Below are 18,664 nucleotides of genomic sequence, written 5' to 3' on the forward strand. Positions count from 1 at the left end.
AAAACCCTGCTGTCTACCACAGAAGCTTCGTGACTAATTGTTTACTATTCTCGCCTTAAGCGTTTTCAAAACTCCACTCCACCTTATCGAGTCTTCCTTCCCTGATCTCTCGAAACATACTTCATCCGGAAGATATGTGCCGAGTCCCTCGGGAGAGGTGATCAATGTCAAATGGGCCCTCCTGAATCCCCCCCCTCTAACCCCGATCCTGATGGATATAACACCAAAAAAAAGTGGAGGATAAAAATGGGAAGGTACGGGTTTTCAGGGTGGGAGAAATCACTCCATCCAAAAATTCCCCTCCCCCTTTCCTCCAAGGTTCCTTTTCCTGGTCAGTCGGTGGCGGGGTGGGTCCTCCCGCCGAAGAAACTGTGTAATGAACTGCCAAAACTCCTTGAGTTATTGATATGTTTTTGAACTCTCTTCCTCCCTTCCTTCGAACCCACGTTCATGAATAAATTTACATGATTCATTTCTGCGGGTTCCCCGTTCATCCCTTTTTTTGTCGGGTGTAGTATCAAAATCTCGAACGCACGAGTATAGTTTCTTTTACATATATATATATATATATATATTATATAAAGAATGTACTCCGATAATCGTCCCTGATACTCCCTACGTTACAATAAAAGTTACAGAATTCGTCACATTCCAATATTTTGTGCTAGTATCCTATTTAGTATGCAGCATGTATGCGCACAAATGCTTGTCTGGTTGCCTAGCTCTCACGCAGAGAGAAATTTGACCCTGGTAGGAACAGCAGTTTGGAAGAAATTGGTTTTATCTACGGATAGTATAGACTATAGATACCGAGACGAGAACGAGAGCAGACGCTTGAAAACCTGTCCAGGCGAGACGAGACAATCTCTGAGACTTAGTCTCGTTTGCGACCTTAATAACTATATTGCATAATACTTGAAAAACCAAAATTATTACTTTTGCTGTGACTTAAGACATACCAAGCGGATGGGCCATATATTTTGACTGTCGTAATTGTGAAGTTAATCCATTCATGACAAATGCTAACTTGTTCAACGTGGTTACATGCATTGAGGATAAAATACAGTTTTTCGAGGTTTCGTAGGCGTCAAACAGAAACGTTATTGAGAAAGGGTTGTGTGTCGTAATGACCTCTATACGCTCTGAAGTTTGACACTGTGACACTTTGCACATGTTGCTTGTATTCGAATTCTGAACGTGGGCCATATCTAACATTCGACGTTCTCTAACAAAGAACAGCATGCTAATAAAATCTAACGAGACGAGACAAAACGCCTGAGAAGGCATAATTATGACATTTCGCAAACATCAGCAGTAAAGATCACATGATAGGTACAGAGCTTTAAAAAAAAAGTACTTACCGTGAGGAACCCAACCGTGTTTGCATGTCTCACAGTACCGTATCTGCATCTTGCCTGGAGTGAAACACTCGCAAGAGCAACTAGGAATAGTGCAGCGGATCGCCTGGAAAGAAAAAGGACAATGACATTAGTGGTTCACTTCACTCAGTTAAACAAAGATTTTGTCAGGATGATGTAAAGACAAAGGTTACACTGAAAGAAATGTTTCCTCAAACAAATGACCCTTCATCTGCACCAATTTTTCTTAGTAATTCTGACCAATTCGGCCCATTAGTTTAGATGTATCAAAATTACCAACCTTAGTAAATGCCAACAAAAAAATTTGTCAGTGGAAACCACAGAGTTCAACCAAACGTTCTTAACGTATTGAAACAAATCCGTTTCTTTCCCTGTAATATAATAACAGTAATACTGAATTTCGATTACACTAAGTTACTATTTATATAAAGGAAAAAATGCAGTACGAATAACAGCATTTACAGTATTCACCATGGTGATGGAACATTACTAAAAAACACACTTATATTCAACATACATTGTATAAACCAGTTTTCAGAAGATCGTACACATTGTGCAGGTAGATTTCACTAAAGCATTTGATATTGTTTCTGCTACATCCATTATAGTATTTGTTTCACCAGGTCATTAGTGTTAATTACTTAAACAGAGCAATGTTAGTTATCATTCTTGTATTTCCGATAGAAGGTGGTTTATGATGTCCGCAAACGGAAGTTACAGTGTGTGTATGGCGAGGATATAAATACATATTGCCTGACAAATGGTGTACCGTACAAGTTTAGACTTTAGCATTTCTACTTTTCGTACACGCTTTCTTCATATAGTATTAGTTAACATTTAGTTAGTTTAGATTAAGTTCGTACATACATATTTAGTTAGATAGTCTAGCTAGTGAGCCTACGAACTGTGTACAGCGTGCTTTTTTTTTCGTCGTCATGGCAGGATTTACATCAGTTGCCTTTATTCTTTATTCATTATTACAAATAATTAAATGATTTTCTGTGGCATTACATAATTTTGTTATACTTCCCGCAATTGTCGCAGGGAGGAAAAATCTCTGTTGTTTCCAAGACGGCACAAACGTGGTTGAATGGCGCTCTGCGTTGAAGTCGTAACTGGTTGAATGGCGCTCTGCGTTGAAGTCGTAACTGGTTGAATGGCGCTCTGCGTTGAAGTCGTAACTGGTTGAATGGCGCTCTGCGTTGAAGTCGTAGCTGGTTGAATTGGGACGGTGTTATCCTGAGGCTTGGATATTTTCTTCTTCTCGTTGTTGGTGTCTCGGGTTAACTTCGTTGGGTCCTTACCACGGGAAGCTTGTAGTAGACGTTGGTACACAGGACATCCCTTATAATTGGATGTGTGTGCTCCTGAACAGTTCATGCACTTTGCTGGTATGTCTAGTGTGCGTTGTGTGCATTCTGTAATCAAATGAGTCGCGGAGCATTTTACGCACCTGGGCTTCATTTGACAAAAACGCTGACTGTGGCCGAAGCGCTGGCAGCGGTGGCACTGAAGAATTTGTTGTGGTCTGAATTTTTCCACTGTGACTAAGTCACAGATGGGGACGAGGTTGAATATGTCCGATGACGGTCGTGCCGTTTCGGAGTCGAGTTCTGCCCGTCGTAATGTAAAGACGACTAATGGAAGTTTGGTTACCTTGGATTCTGGAACCGACGAAGCATCTACGAAGATAGTAGTTTTCCTGTATGGCATTATAAAGTTGTTCCTCTGTATAGTCCAAAGGAACATGTCGAATTACCACCTTGCGGTAGTTTTTTTTACAGCGGATCCTGCGACCATGTATAAGGAATTCTTATCCAGGCTTCGAAGATACTGTCAAACCTTTTGAAAGTCATGAACGTTCTTGCAGGTAACCTTGAGTTGGTTATCCAGCGCGACGAATGTTGGTGATGTAGAGGTAACCTTTCGTATCTTAGCAGCGTAATGTGCACAGTGAGAGGTTCGGACGAAAATTGGTCGAACGTATTTGTCCGTGAAGAATGGTTTCTCATCGTATCGTTGAAAACCATACGGTGTTGGAGCTTCACTCCACGACGGCCTCTCCCTGCGGCGTTTCGCCCTCGTTCCGGACGACGAAGACTGAGAGACATCCTGTCTCTACAGGTCCGAGGCTGGGAATCTGTAGAGCGTGAGCAGGAGGGTTAGTGATATGTGCATGGGTTGAGATGACGTCAGAGGTTCACTTGTTGATTGGAGGCTTCCGGAGTTATGACTCGCTCCCGAGCTGCAACTGAACATCCAGATATGTTACGAAAATAATCTAACATTAAGATATGTTACTAAATATTAGCCCAAGTTAAGTAAGCAATTCACTTCTTTCATTTAAATTAAGAACGGAAATTAGGCTTGGGTACATAGTGTAACGGTATATTTTGTGCTTTTAAGCTGATTCTCAGCAACATACACATTATACACTACCATACATTTTTGAATCCTTGTCCCGAGGTTCAAAACTTGCAGTACCTGAAGTTCTGTGGATGCTAGTTTAGGCAATAGACACGTACCTCTTCAAATTACAACTTAACGCCCATTTCCTTTTAGATATATATAGGTTTATTCATAATATATTTACAGAAGTTAATTCTTGGCCGTTATTCACAAAATTACATTCCGGTGTACCCTGTCCCCCCTTCCCGAAGAGAGTGTGTAGACTCGCGTAGCCACTGGCTCCACGAGTAAAAAAAAAATATAACCCTCAGTACCAAAAAAGGTGGCTGAAGGTATGTGTGCTGTGTACCCGGTTTCCCACATGAAATAAACTATTGGAATAATGTGAAAAGAGCAAGTGTGTGTACTAAAAGAAAGAGAGAAAGTTAAAGTATCCGCCTATTCATATTATCAAGAAAAGTCTTCGTTTCGCCCCATAGAGAAGAGACACCTCTTTACCTCGCCGTATCGCACCAAAACATCTGAGGCCGACTGCTGCCTTCCCTTCCTTTTATAGGCCCCGCTAATGACCTAAACCGTTACTGGAAACTTACCGCTCCCCAACGGCCAAGAACTCAAACGTACAGGACATAGACATAGGCATACACAATTTATAACATAAAAAAGGATCCAGTAATGATCGCATCATTACATAGTCCCCCCTTCCTGAAAAGAGAAAAATCAAAGTTCTGTAACCTAGAAAAATAATAATAATATACACAATACACTTGTCCGCAGTTTCTGTTCACTACAAACACACTTTCATTAGGTCACACGACACTGACAGTCAATGTTCACTCTAATTTTGTCCACAAGTGTACTTCGAGATCTGCGTTCTTCCCTCAGCACTGGAGCTGGTTAACCCACGTCGATTCTTACCCACTCAGCATCTCTTCCATCCTTCCTCCTGGACCAATTAGGGACAGTCTCCTGGAAATCCATCCAAGTCACCAAGGCTGCTGGTTCGACTCCCGGCAACGCCACTGCCCTGCGCTCCTGCCGAGATCGGAAGACACCGCTTCGACCGGCTTCCACATGAATGGGTCTAAATGGCTCTACATCCAGAGATGTCACTGCTATTCACTGGATTTTCTCACCACCGAACTGCGGCTTCTCGACGAAAATACGTGGTAAAAAAATACGCACTAACTTTGCGTTACTTTTGTTGACTGCGGAACGAAACGTTTGCAGGAGTAGTGTGTGAGGTATCAGAGAGAGAAAATAAATGAAAGATAAAAAATAAAGAAAAGATAGATAAATCCCTATATACAATATTTACAAAAATCCCCTTTTGAAATTAGATCAGAATCTGTTTCTCAGCTTGTAACGCATCTGGGGCACATCTTCATTCTCGTCTTCTGGAGAAGATACGTGCGCTCCCTTCGCTGAATTTTGCCCGGCTACTTTCTTCGCGAACTCAGGCGGCGAAGAATAAGGTTTTAACTGATCGCTGTTGGCTCTCAATATTCTTCCGTCCTCGCTGTGTTTTAGTTTGAAAGTATTTGCCGAAGTTTGCTCAACAATTGCGTGCGGTCCAGAGAACTTCCCCGAGAGTTTACTAGTTACTCCACGGGCCTTATCAGAGAGAGGATGTTCCTTAAGCCAAGCTTTTTCCCCCACCTTAAACGTGCACTTGCGGCGTTTCTTATCATATACTTTCTTCTGTGCATTATGCATGCGCTCTTGATTGTTGCAAGCTATCTTCTTGGCCTCTTCTATCCTGAATTTCGTTTCTTCCACGAATTCCAAGACGTCCTCCTGTCTGATTTCAGGTCCTTGAGGCAAAGCGTCCCTGGCCTTCTCGAAAGGACCCCTCACAGAACGTCCAAAATGCAAATATGCTGGACTGAATGTGGTCGTGTTGCAAACTTGGGAATTCAATGCAAACTGCACGTACGGTAACGATGACGCCCACTCGTTGTGCGACGAAATTAGTGTGGAAAGAGCACGTTTAGTTGCCTTTACGTAGCATTCTGCGAGATTGCCCTGCGGGCGATATGGAGAAATTCTGATCTGCTTGGAATCAAACATCTTCATCATCTGTTTCCACATTCTGGAATTGAAAATGCTTTGATTATCAGTGGAGATTCTCGGGTAGAATCCATGGATCGAGAATATATCCAGTAATTGTTCTAGCACAGATTTCGCAGTCACAACGCGAAGAGGGCGCAAGATAGTAAATCTGCTAAAACTATCAACGCATACTAGAACGTATTGGAAATTTCCCTTTTTCGAACGAACGACTGGTCCCAGAATGTCACAGTATAAGTTCTTGCCAACTTCTGTTTCCTTATTACTTGCCATGAAGCCTTGCTTCTTAGTCGTGTCCCCTTTAAATACACAGCATGGTTGGCACGACTTACAGTATTGAATAACGTCTTTTGTTAGGCCTAGCCACGTGTATTGTTCTCTGACCTTTGCTAAAGTTTTCAATCTTCCAGGGTGAGAAGCGAATGCACTATCATGCAAGGACATAAGAATTTGCGCACGTAGAGAAAGAGGTGCCCATATTTTGCCAGTTCCTTTCTCTTTGTACTTTTCTGCAGGCAAATTTCTCCTAAGGATTCCATCATCGTCGAAATACGAAGATTTGGCCAGTGTCTTCAACTTTTCCTTGTACATCTTCGTCCCTTCCACCTCCTCGTTCCTAACAGTCTTCGCTAAGTCTGCAAGAAAATTATCTTTCATTTGCTCTGAAATGATTGAAGTGGTGTCCAGAAGCCTGCTCGGATCCAGCGGTTCGTGTTCTTCATTCCCCTCGGCCACGGAGAAAGGCAACAATGAAAAGCCCTGCATCTTTTCACTTTTAGAGAGACGAACCTTGGGTAGTTTGATCCCTCGAAGCAAATTTTCTCGTCGTTTCTTCTTTATTTGCTTCGCGCTTTGTATAGTGCACAAAGCACTGAGGTCAGCAACTGGTTTCTGTGCAATATCTGACGAATCGATCACAACTCCGTCTTCCATCTCGAATTTTACGTAGCCTTCATCATTTTCATCTTCCAGGGGGAATGTTTCCTGCGCTGCGGGTAACCCGTCGTACTCAGACGGATGGGTGTTGCATACTTCATTTCTCGATAGAAAGTCTACCAGATTTAGCTCTCCTTTCACGTATTTGATGAGCAGAGGGTAGCGCGAGAGACGAGCTGTCCACCTTGACATCTTTGCGCTCTTGTTTTCAGTACTGAATATCGTGGTCAGAGCACTGTGGTCAGTGAAAACTTCCACTGCCGGAGCGTGGCAGATGTACTTGTCGAAAGTCTCGACTGCAAGGAGCAAAGCGAGGAATTCTTTGTGCGTTGTGCTGTAGTTCTTCTGGGCTTGTGAGAACTTTTTACTTCCAAAGGATACAACATGCAGTTTCCCCCCTTGGTCCCTCTGTCCTAGTAAGAAACCGGCGCAGTTATCGCTCGCGTCGCTGTAGATGACGAACGGCTCATTCAGTACGGGAATGTACAAAGAAACGTTATTCTTTACAGCTTCCTTCAGTTTGGTCAGGCACTCTTCGTGAACATCCGTCCACCGAAAGCGAATTCCCTTACGTAACATGTCAGTGAGAGGACTCGTCAACTCTGACATGTGGCTAATGTGACCTTTCAGAAATCCGAAGAATCCTAAAATGCTCTGGAGTTGCTTCACATTCTTCGGAGCCCTTATCTGGTCCAAATACTCAATCTTGGATGGGTGGCACATCACTTGCTTGTGAGAAATTCTGAAACCCAGGTAATCCACTTCCGAAGTAAAAAGTTGGGACTTCGATGGTGAAAGTGTTAAGTTCGCCTTGTGTATTCTCTCCAAAACTTCTTTCAGCGCGAGCAACAATTCTCCCTCCGTTTCTCCATAAACCAAAATGTCATCGTAAAATGCAATGCATGAGACACCCTGCAGCTCTCCAAGGACAATATTCATCAGTTTCGCCAGTGTGTTAGGAATCATGCTCAATCCATAGGGACATCTCAAATAGCGAAAGATTCCTCGTGAAGTGTTGAATGCCGTGTATTGGCGTGAGTTTTCTTCCAATAAAAGCTGGCCAAAAGCGTTTACCAAATCTAATTTACAGAAATATCTAGCCTTGCCTAATTTACTCAAAGATTCAAACATATCCGGGACTTCATTCCTAGATTTCTTTGTTACTGCGTTTGTCTTTCGAGGATCCAGGATCACCTTGTATTTATCCCCTTTCCTGATTAACAACGGTGAATTAATGTAATTAGATTTGCAGGGCTCAATGAAACCCCCAGCTAACAGCTCATCTATACAGTTATCCATTATTTCTTGCTTTTCTGGAGTCAAAATACGAAGCTTAGAATAGAATGGTGTCCTATCGGTTAGTTCTATTTTGTGCTGTAAGATGTGTGTAACGCCAGGTTTTTCAGAAAAGACGTTACTGTAGATGTTTAAAATATCTGCTAATTTCTTCTTTACTTCTGGTGAACATTCTGCACGCTCAATCAATTCTGCTATTTCGGGACGTCTTTGGCAATATCCCATCGTCGCGGTTGTTGCATCAGATGTTTCACTTTTTCCCATCGTCGCGGTTACCGTCGCGGTTGCCCCAGCTCCAACCTCCACAGTCGACGTTATCCCCTGCAGAATCGGAAGACTCATCCCCGCTTCCCTCTTCTCCGCAGAAAACAAATAGATGACGTCACTGTCTGCAAAGCTGTAGCCTCCCTCTTTCAAGTGCAGAGATAATCCGGCTTGCCTTATGAACCCACGACCTGCGATGAATCCCTTGAAACAGTCGCGCAAAACGACGAATTTATGCCTAAGTTTCACCCCATTCAAATGTACAGTAAGATACATTTCCCCATATGATTGTACAGAGCCTACTGCCAAAGAAATATTGATACGTTTATTGTTAATCTTATTTCCTTGTTTTCCCAGTTGTTTTGCGATCTCTAAATTTACAGTGCTCACAGAGGCCCCTGTGTCTACGAATAAGGAGAAGTCCTTTCCATTGATTTTACAGGGGACTAACGGCTCTTTGTCGCCAGAAGTGAAATTCCTGCAGTTGCGTATCTTCCTACTCCCCCCTTTGTTTTTCTTCCACGCAGCGCCTGCTACGATGGCGGTGTCGCTCTGTTCGGGCCTAACGAGTTTTTTGGAGCAGTACACATGGCGGCTTTGTGGTCAAGACCGTCACACCGAAAACAACGGATCCCCCTTCTCTTCGTCGGTTCTTCTGCTCTCGACGGGGTCCCAACATTCCCTGAAAAGCTTAGCCGGTTGACCAGTCCAGGATTTATGGCGCTCATTGATACTTCTGTTCTCACGTTGCCGAAGAGGTTCGTTGCCCCCGCGGCTGCTAATTGCTTGGTTCCACTCACAGGAAAAGGCTGAGCGAACACCTGCGGTGAACTGTTGTCCCTCAGTTCTGGGCAATAGTACAGGGCTTCTGAATACAATCTCTTTTGAATGTCCATAGAATGGGTTTCCAAATCTTTGATTGTTGCGAATGTTCTGTTGTACAAGTGTGTTCTGAATTTAGGATGGGAAAATTTCAAAACGTGCTGGATGACCTCGTCTTCTGTCCCCCGTTTCTCCCTCATTGCGAAAAGCTTCCTGGTGTGTCGAATAAATGCAAGAAGAGACTGGTCTGGTGACTGGTAATTGTTCTGAATGATCCTTGCTATTTCCGAGTCGTAATCGACACTAAAGAATTCTTCCAAGAACGCCTTCTCAAATTCCCTAAAAGTGCCGAATGGTCTCGAAAATCTGAACCAATCTGCAGCGATTTCCTTCAACGAAAGCGGCAAGATTCTATCTAAGAGAAAAGTATCCCCAATTTCCATGATTTCCTGATAATTGCGTAATTCATACAAATAATCGTGTGGACTTACATCGCCGACGTTTCCCTTAAAGATCGGAATGTTTATGTTGCTTTTTTCCAAGATTTTGTTCATTTTCTCCTCGCCCGTCCTTGCCGAAGTTCCTTGCGTAAGGTTTAGAGAAAGTCTCTCAAGTTCCCCAACAATATCTTCCTCAGGCCTTCCCTCCAAGTTCGCACTGCCTAGCAACTTGCCAATGAGCTCCCTGTCTATTTGAATTGCCATTTTGTCTTCTATTACTTTCTTTCCACTTCGCAATAACATATGCCTTCAGTACTTCTCACAAAAAAATATCCCGACTATGAGCCCCCAGTATGTAGCGGTATATTTTGTGCTTTTAAGCTGATTCTCAGCAACATACACATTATACACTACCATACATTTTTGAATCCTTGTCCCGAGGTTCAAAACTTGCAGTACCTGAAGTTCTGTGGATGCTAGTTTAGGCAATAGACACGTACCTCTTCAAATTACAACTTAACGCCCATTTCCTTTTAGATATATATAGGTTTATTCATAATATATTTACAGAAGTTAATTCTTGGCCGTTATTCACAAAATTACATTCCGGTGTACCCTGTCCCCCCTTCCCGAAGAGAGTGTGTAGACTCGCGTAGCCACTGGCTCCACGAGTAAAAAAAAAATATAACCCTCAGTACCAAAAAAGGTGGCTGAAGGTATGTGTGCTGTGTACCCGGTTTCCCACATGAAATAAACTATTGGAATAATGTGAAAAGAGCAAGTGTGTGTACTAAAAGAAAGAGAGAAAGTTAAAGTATCCGCCTATTCATATTATCAAGAAAAGTCTTCGTTTCGCCCCATAGAGAAGAGACACCTCTTTACCTCGCCGTATCGCACCAAAACATCTGAGGCCGACTGCTGCCTTCCCTTCCTTTTATAGGCCCCGCTAATGACCTAAACCGTTACTGGAAACTTACCGCTCCCCAACGGCCAAGAACTCAAACGTACAGGACATAGACATAGGCATACACAATTTATAACATAAAAAAGGATCCAGTAATGATCGTTCCTCTGTATAGTCCAAAGGAACATGTCGAATTACCACCTTGCGGTAGTTTTTTTTACAGCGGATCCTGCGACCATGTATAAGGAATTCTTATCCAGGCTTCGAAGATACTGTCAAACCTTTTGAAAGTCATGAACGTTCTTGCAGGTAACCTTGAGTTGGTTATCCAGCGCGACGAATGTTGGTGATGTAGAGGTAACCTTTCGTATCTTAGCAGCGTAATGTGCACAGTGAGAGGTTCGGACGAAAATTGGTCGAACGTATTTGTCCGTGAAGAATGGTTTCTCATCGTATCGTTGAAAACCATACGGTGTTGGAGCTTCACTCCACGACGGCCTCTCCCTGCGGCGTTTCGCCCTCGTTCCGGACGACGAAGACTGAGAGACATCCTGTCTCTACAGGTCCGAGGCTGGGAATCTGTAGAGCGTGAGCAGGAGGGTTAGTGATATGTGCATGGGTTGAGATGACGTCAGAGGTTCACTTGTTGATTGGAGGCTTCCGGAGTTATGACTCGCTCCCGAGCTGCAACTGAACATCCAGATATGTTACGAAAATAATCTAACATTAAGATATGTTACTAAATATTAGCCCAAGTTAAGTAAGCAATTCACTTCTTTCATTTAAATTAAGAACGGAAATTAGGCTTGGGTACATAGGATAGGTATTTTCATGTTGTGTTGTAGGATCTACTTAAATAATAATATTAGGAAGGTGAGTTACGTGAGAACGATGGCAGAAATATGAACTATCCATAGTTACTGTGATAACACTAGGTTATCTAGGTTGAATTAGATTTTGTACATGACAGTGTAAACCTGTTTTTCTTACTTCCATAGGCAGACCACGTGACACTCATGGGGGAAGAAACAAGAAGATTCTTGTTGGGAAGCCTAATGGTAAGATAGAGCTACTGACGACACATTGACCCAGCACCAATTCGTTCACCTATCGATTACGCTAACGAAGGCTCATGGTTAAATTTTGTGAAAACAATCTTACTGTGCTAACTCTCCTTACATGCTTTCTTTTTGTTCTCTGAAATTTACTGCAGTTATCTTTGGATAATGTGACGATTCATTTTCCAACAAGATCGAGTTAAAAGCCAGCATCAATAAATGCGACCTTAATGACCTTTGAAATAGACTAATTGAAAGTTCTCCACAGACAATACATTGGCTGTTCATGATATAAACTCAAATTAATTTGTGGCATGTACGTTACCTTGCTAACAATTGGCTTTTTTTTTTATCATCCGGGTCTAATTTGTTCTGTCAGTTTCTGCATTCTGTCACTTATCCTCAATTACTGGTTGTGGTGGAATAGGAAGGGGGGAAAAAGAACGATTGATCAATAAAAAAGACAATGTCGATGAGGGATGAAAATTAAAAAAGAGCAACCCGCAAATTGGCCTCAACAACAAATCCCCAAGCGACTGGTACTCGGGGTTGCATTGAGGACAATGTAAACGAGCGCGGGAAAGGTGTATTCATCCGCCCGCAGAGTCGATTGGCAGCGCTCGGAAAATGAACATCATTGCTAACGAACGCTTTTTTTTTTTCATTTCGGTTTGTTTTGACATCCATTCATGGACTTGCGGCATCCGCCTGGAAAAAAAGTCAGAGGAGCAGGGGGGAGGGAAAGGTACTCACACACAATGAATACACTCCCTGAGGGATGTTTGAAACGGGGTTGGCTGGCTGGTGAGGGTTGGGGGAGGGAGTGAACAATGTCGAATGTCACGGCCGCTGAACGTTCATCGAGCCAAGAAAGCGGAGATGTTCCGTTGCATCGCGACTGTCACTTTTATGCTAATTCCTTCCTCTAAAACACAATGGAAGATGCTGCGTCAAGCGAGAAAGAACTGTCCGACGGGCGAAGAATAAAGACAACCCCCAAAACGTTTTGGATGACTTGATCCTGGAGGACCCAGGAACAACTCGGCTAGAATCATCTCGTTCTGTTGTGACACTCTCCGGCCAAGCGTTTCAGACATGCTGGAGATGCCTAATTTCCTGTCATCCAGTTCTTAGTGTTGGGGGAAGCGGGCAGGGGAGCTAGAGTGCAAATGTGATGTTTTCCTGTACGGCTCCCTTCAACATCTGTGCAGCGAGTGCAGCGAGTAAGTAGCGAATCGGAATAATGGTTGTTACATGTCACGCCGCTTGTAGTCCGTGTAAAACTCCATTATGCACAGAAAGGCTAATCGGTACTGGACCTACAATTTAAAGTGGGATCTGAACCACTATGTGCCTCCACCGAGTATCGAACCAGGGTCCATTTAATTACAAGGCGAAGATATTACCATTACGCTATCTTCGAGAATTTCCATCAGCTCACGTCAGTCATCAATCGAGAATTCTTATCCGTTCGTAGTAGTTAGTCCTCAGAGAATTCTTGTACGCTCAGTCATTCTCCGAGCATTCTGGTGCGCTCAGAGTAGCTCTCAGAGAATTCTGATACGCTCAGAGTAGTCATTCAACAATTCTAGTGCGCTGTGTCGCCAATCGAGAATTCTGGTGCGCTCAGAGTTGCCAATCGAGAATTCTAGTGCGCTCATAGTTATCTGTCGAGAATCCTAATCTCCTTGAAGTCATCCTTCGACTGGTCTGCTGGCAGACAACATTCCTGAATTCTGGTCTGCTCCGAATCAACGTTCGAGGATTCTCGTTTGATTACAGTCATCCTCTGGAATTCTGGTCCGCTCAGAATCATTCTAGGATATTCTGGACCGCTCAGAGTCATTCGGCGACACTTTAGGTCAGCACAGAGTCATCTTGCGAATTCGTTGGACTCCCTTGTCATGATTTGATCCGGGCCTTCCTGTGCTTCTATACCGCGTTTGGTAGAACCTGTCCCGCTTCCCGCGCTAGGGAGCGTTCAACAGTTTCGGTGTCAATGAGAAACGAGGAAAAAATCGTCTGCTGGGCAGCGAGGAGCGAATGAAAGCCAGAAGAGAGGCGTTTACGTAGACGCTGTTGCGACGTTGCGTATTTTAATTGGCTGCCTGGCTTTGACTTTCCCCAGCACGGAAACTGTTGGGCGCTCCCTAGCGCGGGAAGCGGGACAGGTTCTACCAAACGCGGTATAATAATTGCCTGAACTTGATAAGTAAGAGAAAAAATTGTTAATTTAAAGATGTGAAAACGATGAGTTGTGTTGTAAACCACAGGTCAAATGATGTTGCATGTATACCAGAAGCCGAAGAACTGCAGTGATACGTATGTCTTTGGATGTGCAACCTAACCCTTCTGAAATCCTAGACATTTGTAGATGGAAGTAAAGGCTTGTCCGTAATAAGATTTACTGCGGGCAAAAGGCGGATTCTTTTTCCGAACGTAAACCTACCTCTCTGACGAACCGTCGTGTCGTGAGACGTGGGATGGAACGGAACAATCTTCTTTTCCTCGATATCAGCAGCATCCCCTACTGACCGCTCTCCCTGCACCGTTCCTCCCGACTCTCTCTCTCTCTCGCACGGAAACCCACCCTTGAGCTGGACGAAGAGGGTGAGAGGGGGATGATTCCCCTAAGCCACTTCTCTTAGGAGGAGACAGGCACTTCAGGCCTCGGGGGCTCAATATTTACAGATGACGCGTAATAAAAATTCACAGTCTTTTAAAATCCATGTCAAATATATTCAAATTGGCCTCGTTAAGAGGTCCCAAAGGTAACATTGAGGTTGACTCCAATTTCGGTCATAAAGCAATGGGTTTTTCTACGCAAAAATATAGAGATGATGGGGAGGGGTCTCGCTCTGCTCCCCTGGGACCCCCTTCCCTTTTTGGTGCAGAGAACTTGGCGAGTCGCTAGTGACTTTTCCGAACCTGCAAAGAGAGGGGAGGGTGGGGGGAAGAGCCGGGGTGAAATAAGCGAGACAGGAGAATAAATTCGATGTCGATATGAATTTCAAAGCTAATTTTCAAGGAAGCGAGAGCCCTGTGTTCTTTGCCGGTTTTGCAAAAGAGAATGAAAAGAACAAGGGCGAGAGGGAGGGGGATGTTGGTGATAGCAAGTTAAAGAGGGGTGGGTGGGTACAAGTCTGCTGGGAGGGGAGGAAGTGTCCATGTGTCTGACATGAATAGCTGAGGTGGAGGATATGGTAAAACGTTCGGCCATACAGAAATGGGAATAGAATATGAAGAAATACATATATATGTACAAAAGGTGAAGGGGGAGAACTGTAACGTTATGCTGTCCGAACTTGTGGGGACTAGGAAAAGGTTCATTGAATTTCACTGTGACCTGACGTCAAACGGGGGGAAAACTCTCGACTTTTTTATTTTATTATTCTGTTTCCTTTCCTACACCTTTTGTTCTGTATTTCTCTCACGTTGGTGACTTCAGAATATGATTTTCAGTTCCTGTGGCCAAGGTTCGATCGAAGTTTTCATTTCTGTAAAAGAAAAAAAAATCGACAAGGCTTTTGGATGTTCTTCACGCAAGAGAGGCACAGAAAAGGGTACTTTTCTTATCAAGTACATACACAGCCGTCATATAAAAAGCGAAATCGACAATATGTACACAAACAGATACTACGCACACTTACAAAACAGGATGAGAAAAGGGATGTATTCTGATCCAGATTTTTCTCTTTTACCGATAAGAAAGACACCTGCGAGGCAACAACCATGTATTTTAAAGTAGTGGTGTACGCAGGATTTTTTTTTTCCGGAAGGAGCTGCAATTGTACATAGGCGAATAGTACGAGGGGTGCAGGTTTACAATAAAATATTTCCAATCTATGAATACAATTGTACTCTGAGACAAAAATGGTAATCGCTTTTTTAGAGATCTCATTTGAAAATTTTGTTTTTCTCAAACTTTCTGGAGGGGTTGTAGCCTCATCAGCTCTCTCCCTGCGTACGACAGAGCTTTGTTGCTAGCTACACAGGTCACCCGACTTAAATCTTTGCGACTATCACATGCAAGGGGCATGGCTATGGAGAACGAATTAAGTCTCAAATATGAACCTAGGGTAAAAGAGGGATTTTCTGGCCTGCCTTAGCAAATTTCAAGAATGGGATAAGAAATACAGGAAGACAAATATGTAAAGGGGAATTAGAAAATCAATAGATAAATGAGAAACGAAGGGAACTAGAGAAGGAAGGAATGATTGTAAATTGGAGAATGTAGACGAAAAGGGAAATTGGCTTAGAAGTGGAGATAGATGAATTAGAAAACGAAAAATAAAGGAAGTTCTAGTGAATGAATTAAGAATTGGAGAAAAATGAAAATAGATGGCGGTAAATTTCCTTGTTTTCATGGATAAGTTAACCTTAGGAAGAAGAGAACAGGGAGTTTAGGAGTAGAAAAATGAGAAAATCAACTGAAGTGAACAGATGGTATTACCAATGATCACAAGTCACAGTCTGACATTCTCAAAGCATTTGCAGCCACTCTAAAAGAGGGGAGCCTAATTTATCCCGTCCCAAATGACACCACGTTTAGATCCGGCCTTGGAATTGTCATTTAGAAGTCGCAAGATATCTTCGGCTCCTTACCTTGAGACGCACGAATTAGTTCAGTCGGTCGGAGGAGAAGGTAATACGAAATAATTGCCAGGAATGATGGGAAGATGGATGTTAACCATCCGTTTCCACCTTCGCCCAGCCGTCATCCTCGCGGTGGAACATGACCCAGGACACGATGCTGCCCAATGCAGCTGGACGGATACTCGGGCACCAACAAAGAACTGAGTCATTACATGACTTACGACGATCAACGCCATTACTCACCCATCTCACCTGTTCATGAGGACACGTGCTGCTACAAGTCTTGTCCTTGTCAACCAGCTCAAGGCACGGGTGACGTCATTTGGGTAGGCATCGGCGAAAGAAAGCGCACGGAATCAAGTGCTTTAGTGAAGTCTATAGTAGCTTGGCACCTTTTGTTCGTTCCACAGTGACTTAGTAGAGTGAAGTTCAAATATTTGTGTACTCAAACTGTTCATTACCATGCTTTGTGCGATTCCAGAAATGAAACAAAATTGTGAACAAGGAAGAATTTACGATCTCAAATACCACCAGTACAAACCCACCCCGTGTAAACGCCCTAGAATGTAAAACTGAAGTGAAAACACTAAACTGTACTCGCAGCACGATCATAAAACTCCAAGACTAAACTGGGTCAGAAACTAAAAAAATACTTTTGTTTATGACCAAGCCAATTTACCAAATTCTGAAAATTTAGTCTTCTTTGGAAGCCCTTCTATTCTCTGTCCACTGCAAAAACGAAGTGAATATAAACAATACCATGTGATTTCTGAGAAGGCAGTTCCTTTCCTGTGTGTTGGATCTGGTGCTATTTTGCCCATCGCTAATGTACAGCTAAAATATAAGGTCCCAAAAGCAGCTACATTGAGTGACATGGTTTCATCACGTTGTCACATGAATAACTAATAGAAACTCTCACAAGCCACGTCTATTTGTTTGTTTGTATTGACTTCGTTCTTACTGGGGACAGAGGAGAGCACAGTCAACAAACGCGTGAGACACAATATTAATTCCACATTACTGCTTGCATGTGAGTTAAATGGTCCTCCGTAAGAATCGTTTTTTACGGATACGAAAATGGAGAATTTGGTGTCTTCGAGATTTTAATACATTAGAATCCGGGAATGTGACAATTCGCTTTAATCAAGAAATTGCTTCGACTTATTCGGACAAACCGAAGGTATGTTTGATTATTTATAACCAGGTTAAACCGTGTGTATGTTATTCAATATGGAAATCGTATGTTTAGGTTGAATCTGTCACGAGACTGGAGTCTAGATACCGAGACGGAACCAAGAACAAGTGAGGTTGCAACACGACGAGTGATATTTGCAATTTGAGACGAGACTGAGTCACGCTATTACAGTATATGAGGATACGGGATAGACTTCTAAACCGATATACGTGTAGTTGTTTAGAATTTAGAATGCTGGTGAAGTTCCTCGAAACTACACACACTTTTGGGGGGAAAAAATTGGTTCAGAATCAGGTCCAAGGGATTTTACTTTTTTTTTCAACTTTTATCACCGCTACTATCAAAACGACCTTAAATATAAATAATTCACTAGCAATCCCTTCAATATTGCCTTTTTTACGGGTGAAGGGGAGAGGTGGAGAGCATTTACATATGATAAATTAAAAACACTTCCCAGCAAAGTTTCTTCCCAGCGTCTTCAAAAGCGTCATCTCCTTTTTCCCCCAAGACCAGAGTCCAATTTTCCTTTAAAAACCTTCGATAAACATGCCTTTGGCCACCCCTCGTCTGCCCGACCTGGCAGTCCGATATACACCCTGTCATCAGGGCGGACATCCCCCGGTCCCTGCATTTGCATTTGAACGACTGTCAGATTGATAATAAATCAAAACAGCCCGTTCGGATGAGCTGGACCGAAACAGCTATCCATTCCGCTGGGACAGATGCAGATGGACTGTCGGAGGGTTGCGGAGGACCGAAGAAACTCGATGGGCTCTCGATCTGCACGGCTTTGCACCATTTCTGGTCGCGGCTCGTTGCTTTGCGACACGAAAAAAATCGCTTTATATACGCGTACAACTGAGATTTACAGAAATATAAACCTGTGAATGCATCAGAGTGCGAAAACCTAGGAAGGGGGGGACAGGGTCGATCACCCCCCCCCCCAAACAATATTGTGGTAAATAAAAACCACCACTAAAATTTTCAGGGAAGAGAGTTTCCTTATAAGACCAAAAGATAAGCAATTAGTTCGATTTCCAAAAAAACTTTACTAACGATAATAGCGAAAACACACACATAATAGCGTGGTTGTGAGTGTTGCATGCTCTTTCTCTCTCTATTTTTTCAAGGTATCATTAACAGCTCTACACCAATGACAATAAACGCACAATAAAATATAAAGTAAAATAAGAATGCAAGACAAAAATATAATTATGAAATCTAATTGAGAAAACCAAAACCAAATAAAAATACTCGTATATACGTACATAATAAAACTATTCCAGTTAGTAAAG

General features: G+C 42.9%; 1 protein-coding gene across 5 annotated transcripts in view; it reads right to left on the bottom strand.

Annotated features, from left to right (window-relative positions):
- Positions 1-18,664, bottom strand: part of LOC145985016 (zinc finger protein basonuclin-2-like) — a 388,343-nt gene that overhangs the window by 200,398 nt on the left and 169,281 nt on the right. For all 5 annotated transcript variants that reach the window (XM_083118513.1, XM_083118509.1, XM_083118510.1 and 2 more), the window contains one exon: positions 1,362-1,464. In XM_083118513.1, coding sequence (XP_082974639.1) covers positions 1,362-1,464 — 103 coding nt within the window. The remainder of the gene's footprint in view (positions 1-1,361; positions 1,465-18,664) is intronic.

The sequence above is a fragment of the Lepisma saccharinum genome, chromosome 3, assembly GCF_977018435.1.
Source record: "Lepisma saccharinum chromosome 3, izLepSacc3.1, whole genome shotgun sequence".
NCBI lineage: Eukaryota > Metazoa > Arthropoda > Insecta > Zygentoma > Lepismatidae > Lepisma > Lepisma saccharinum.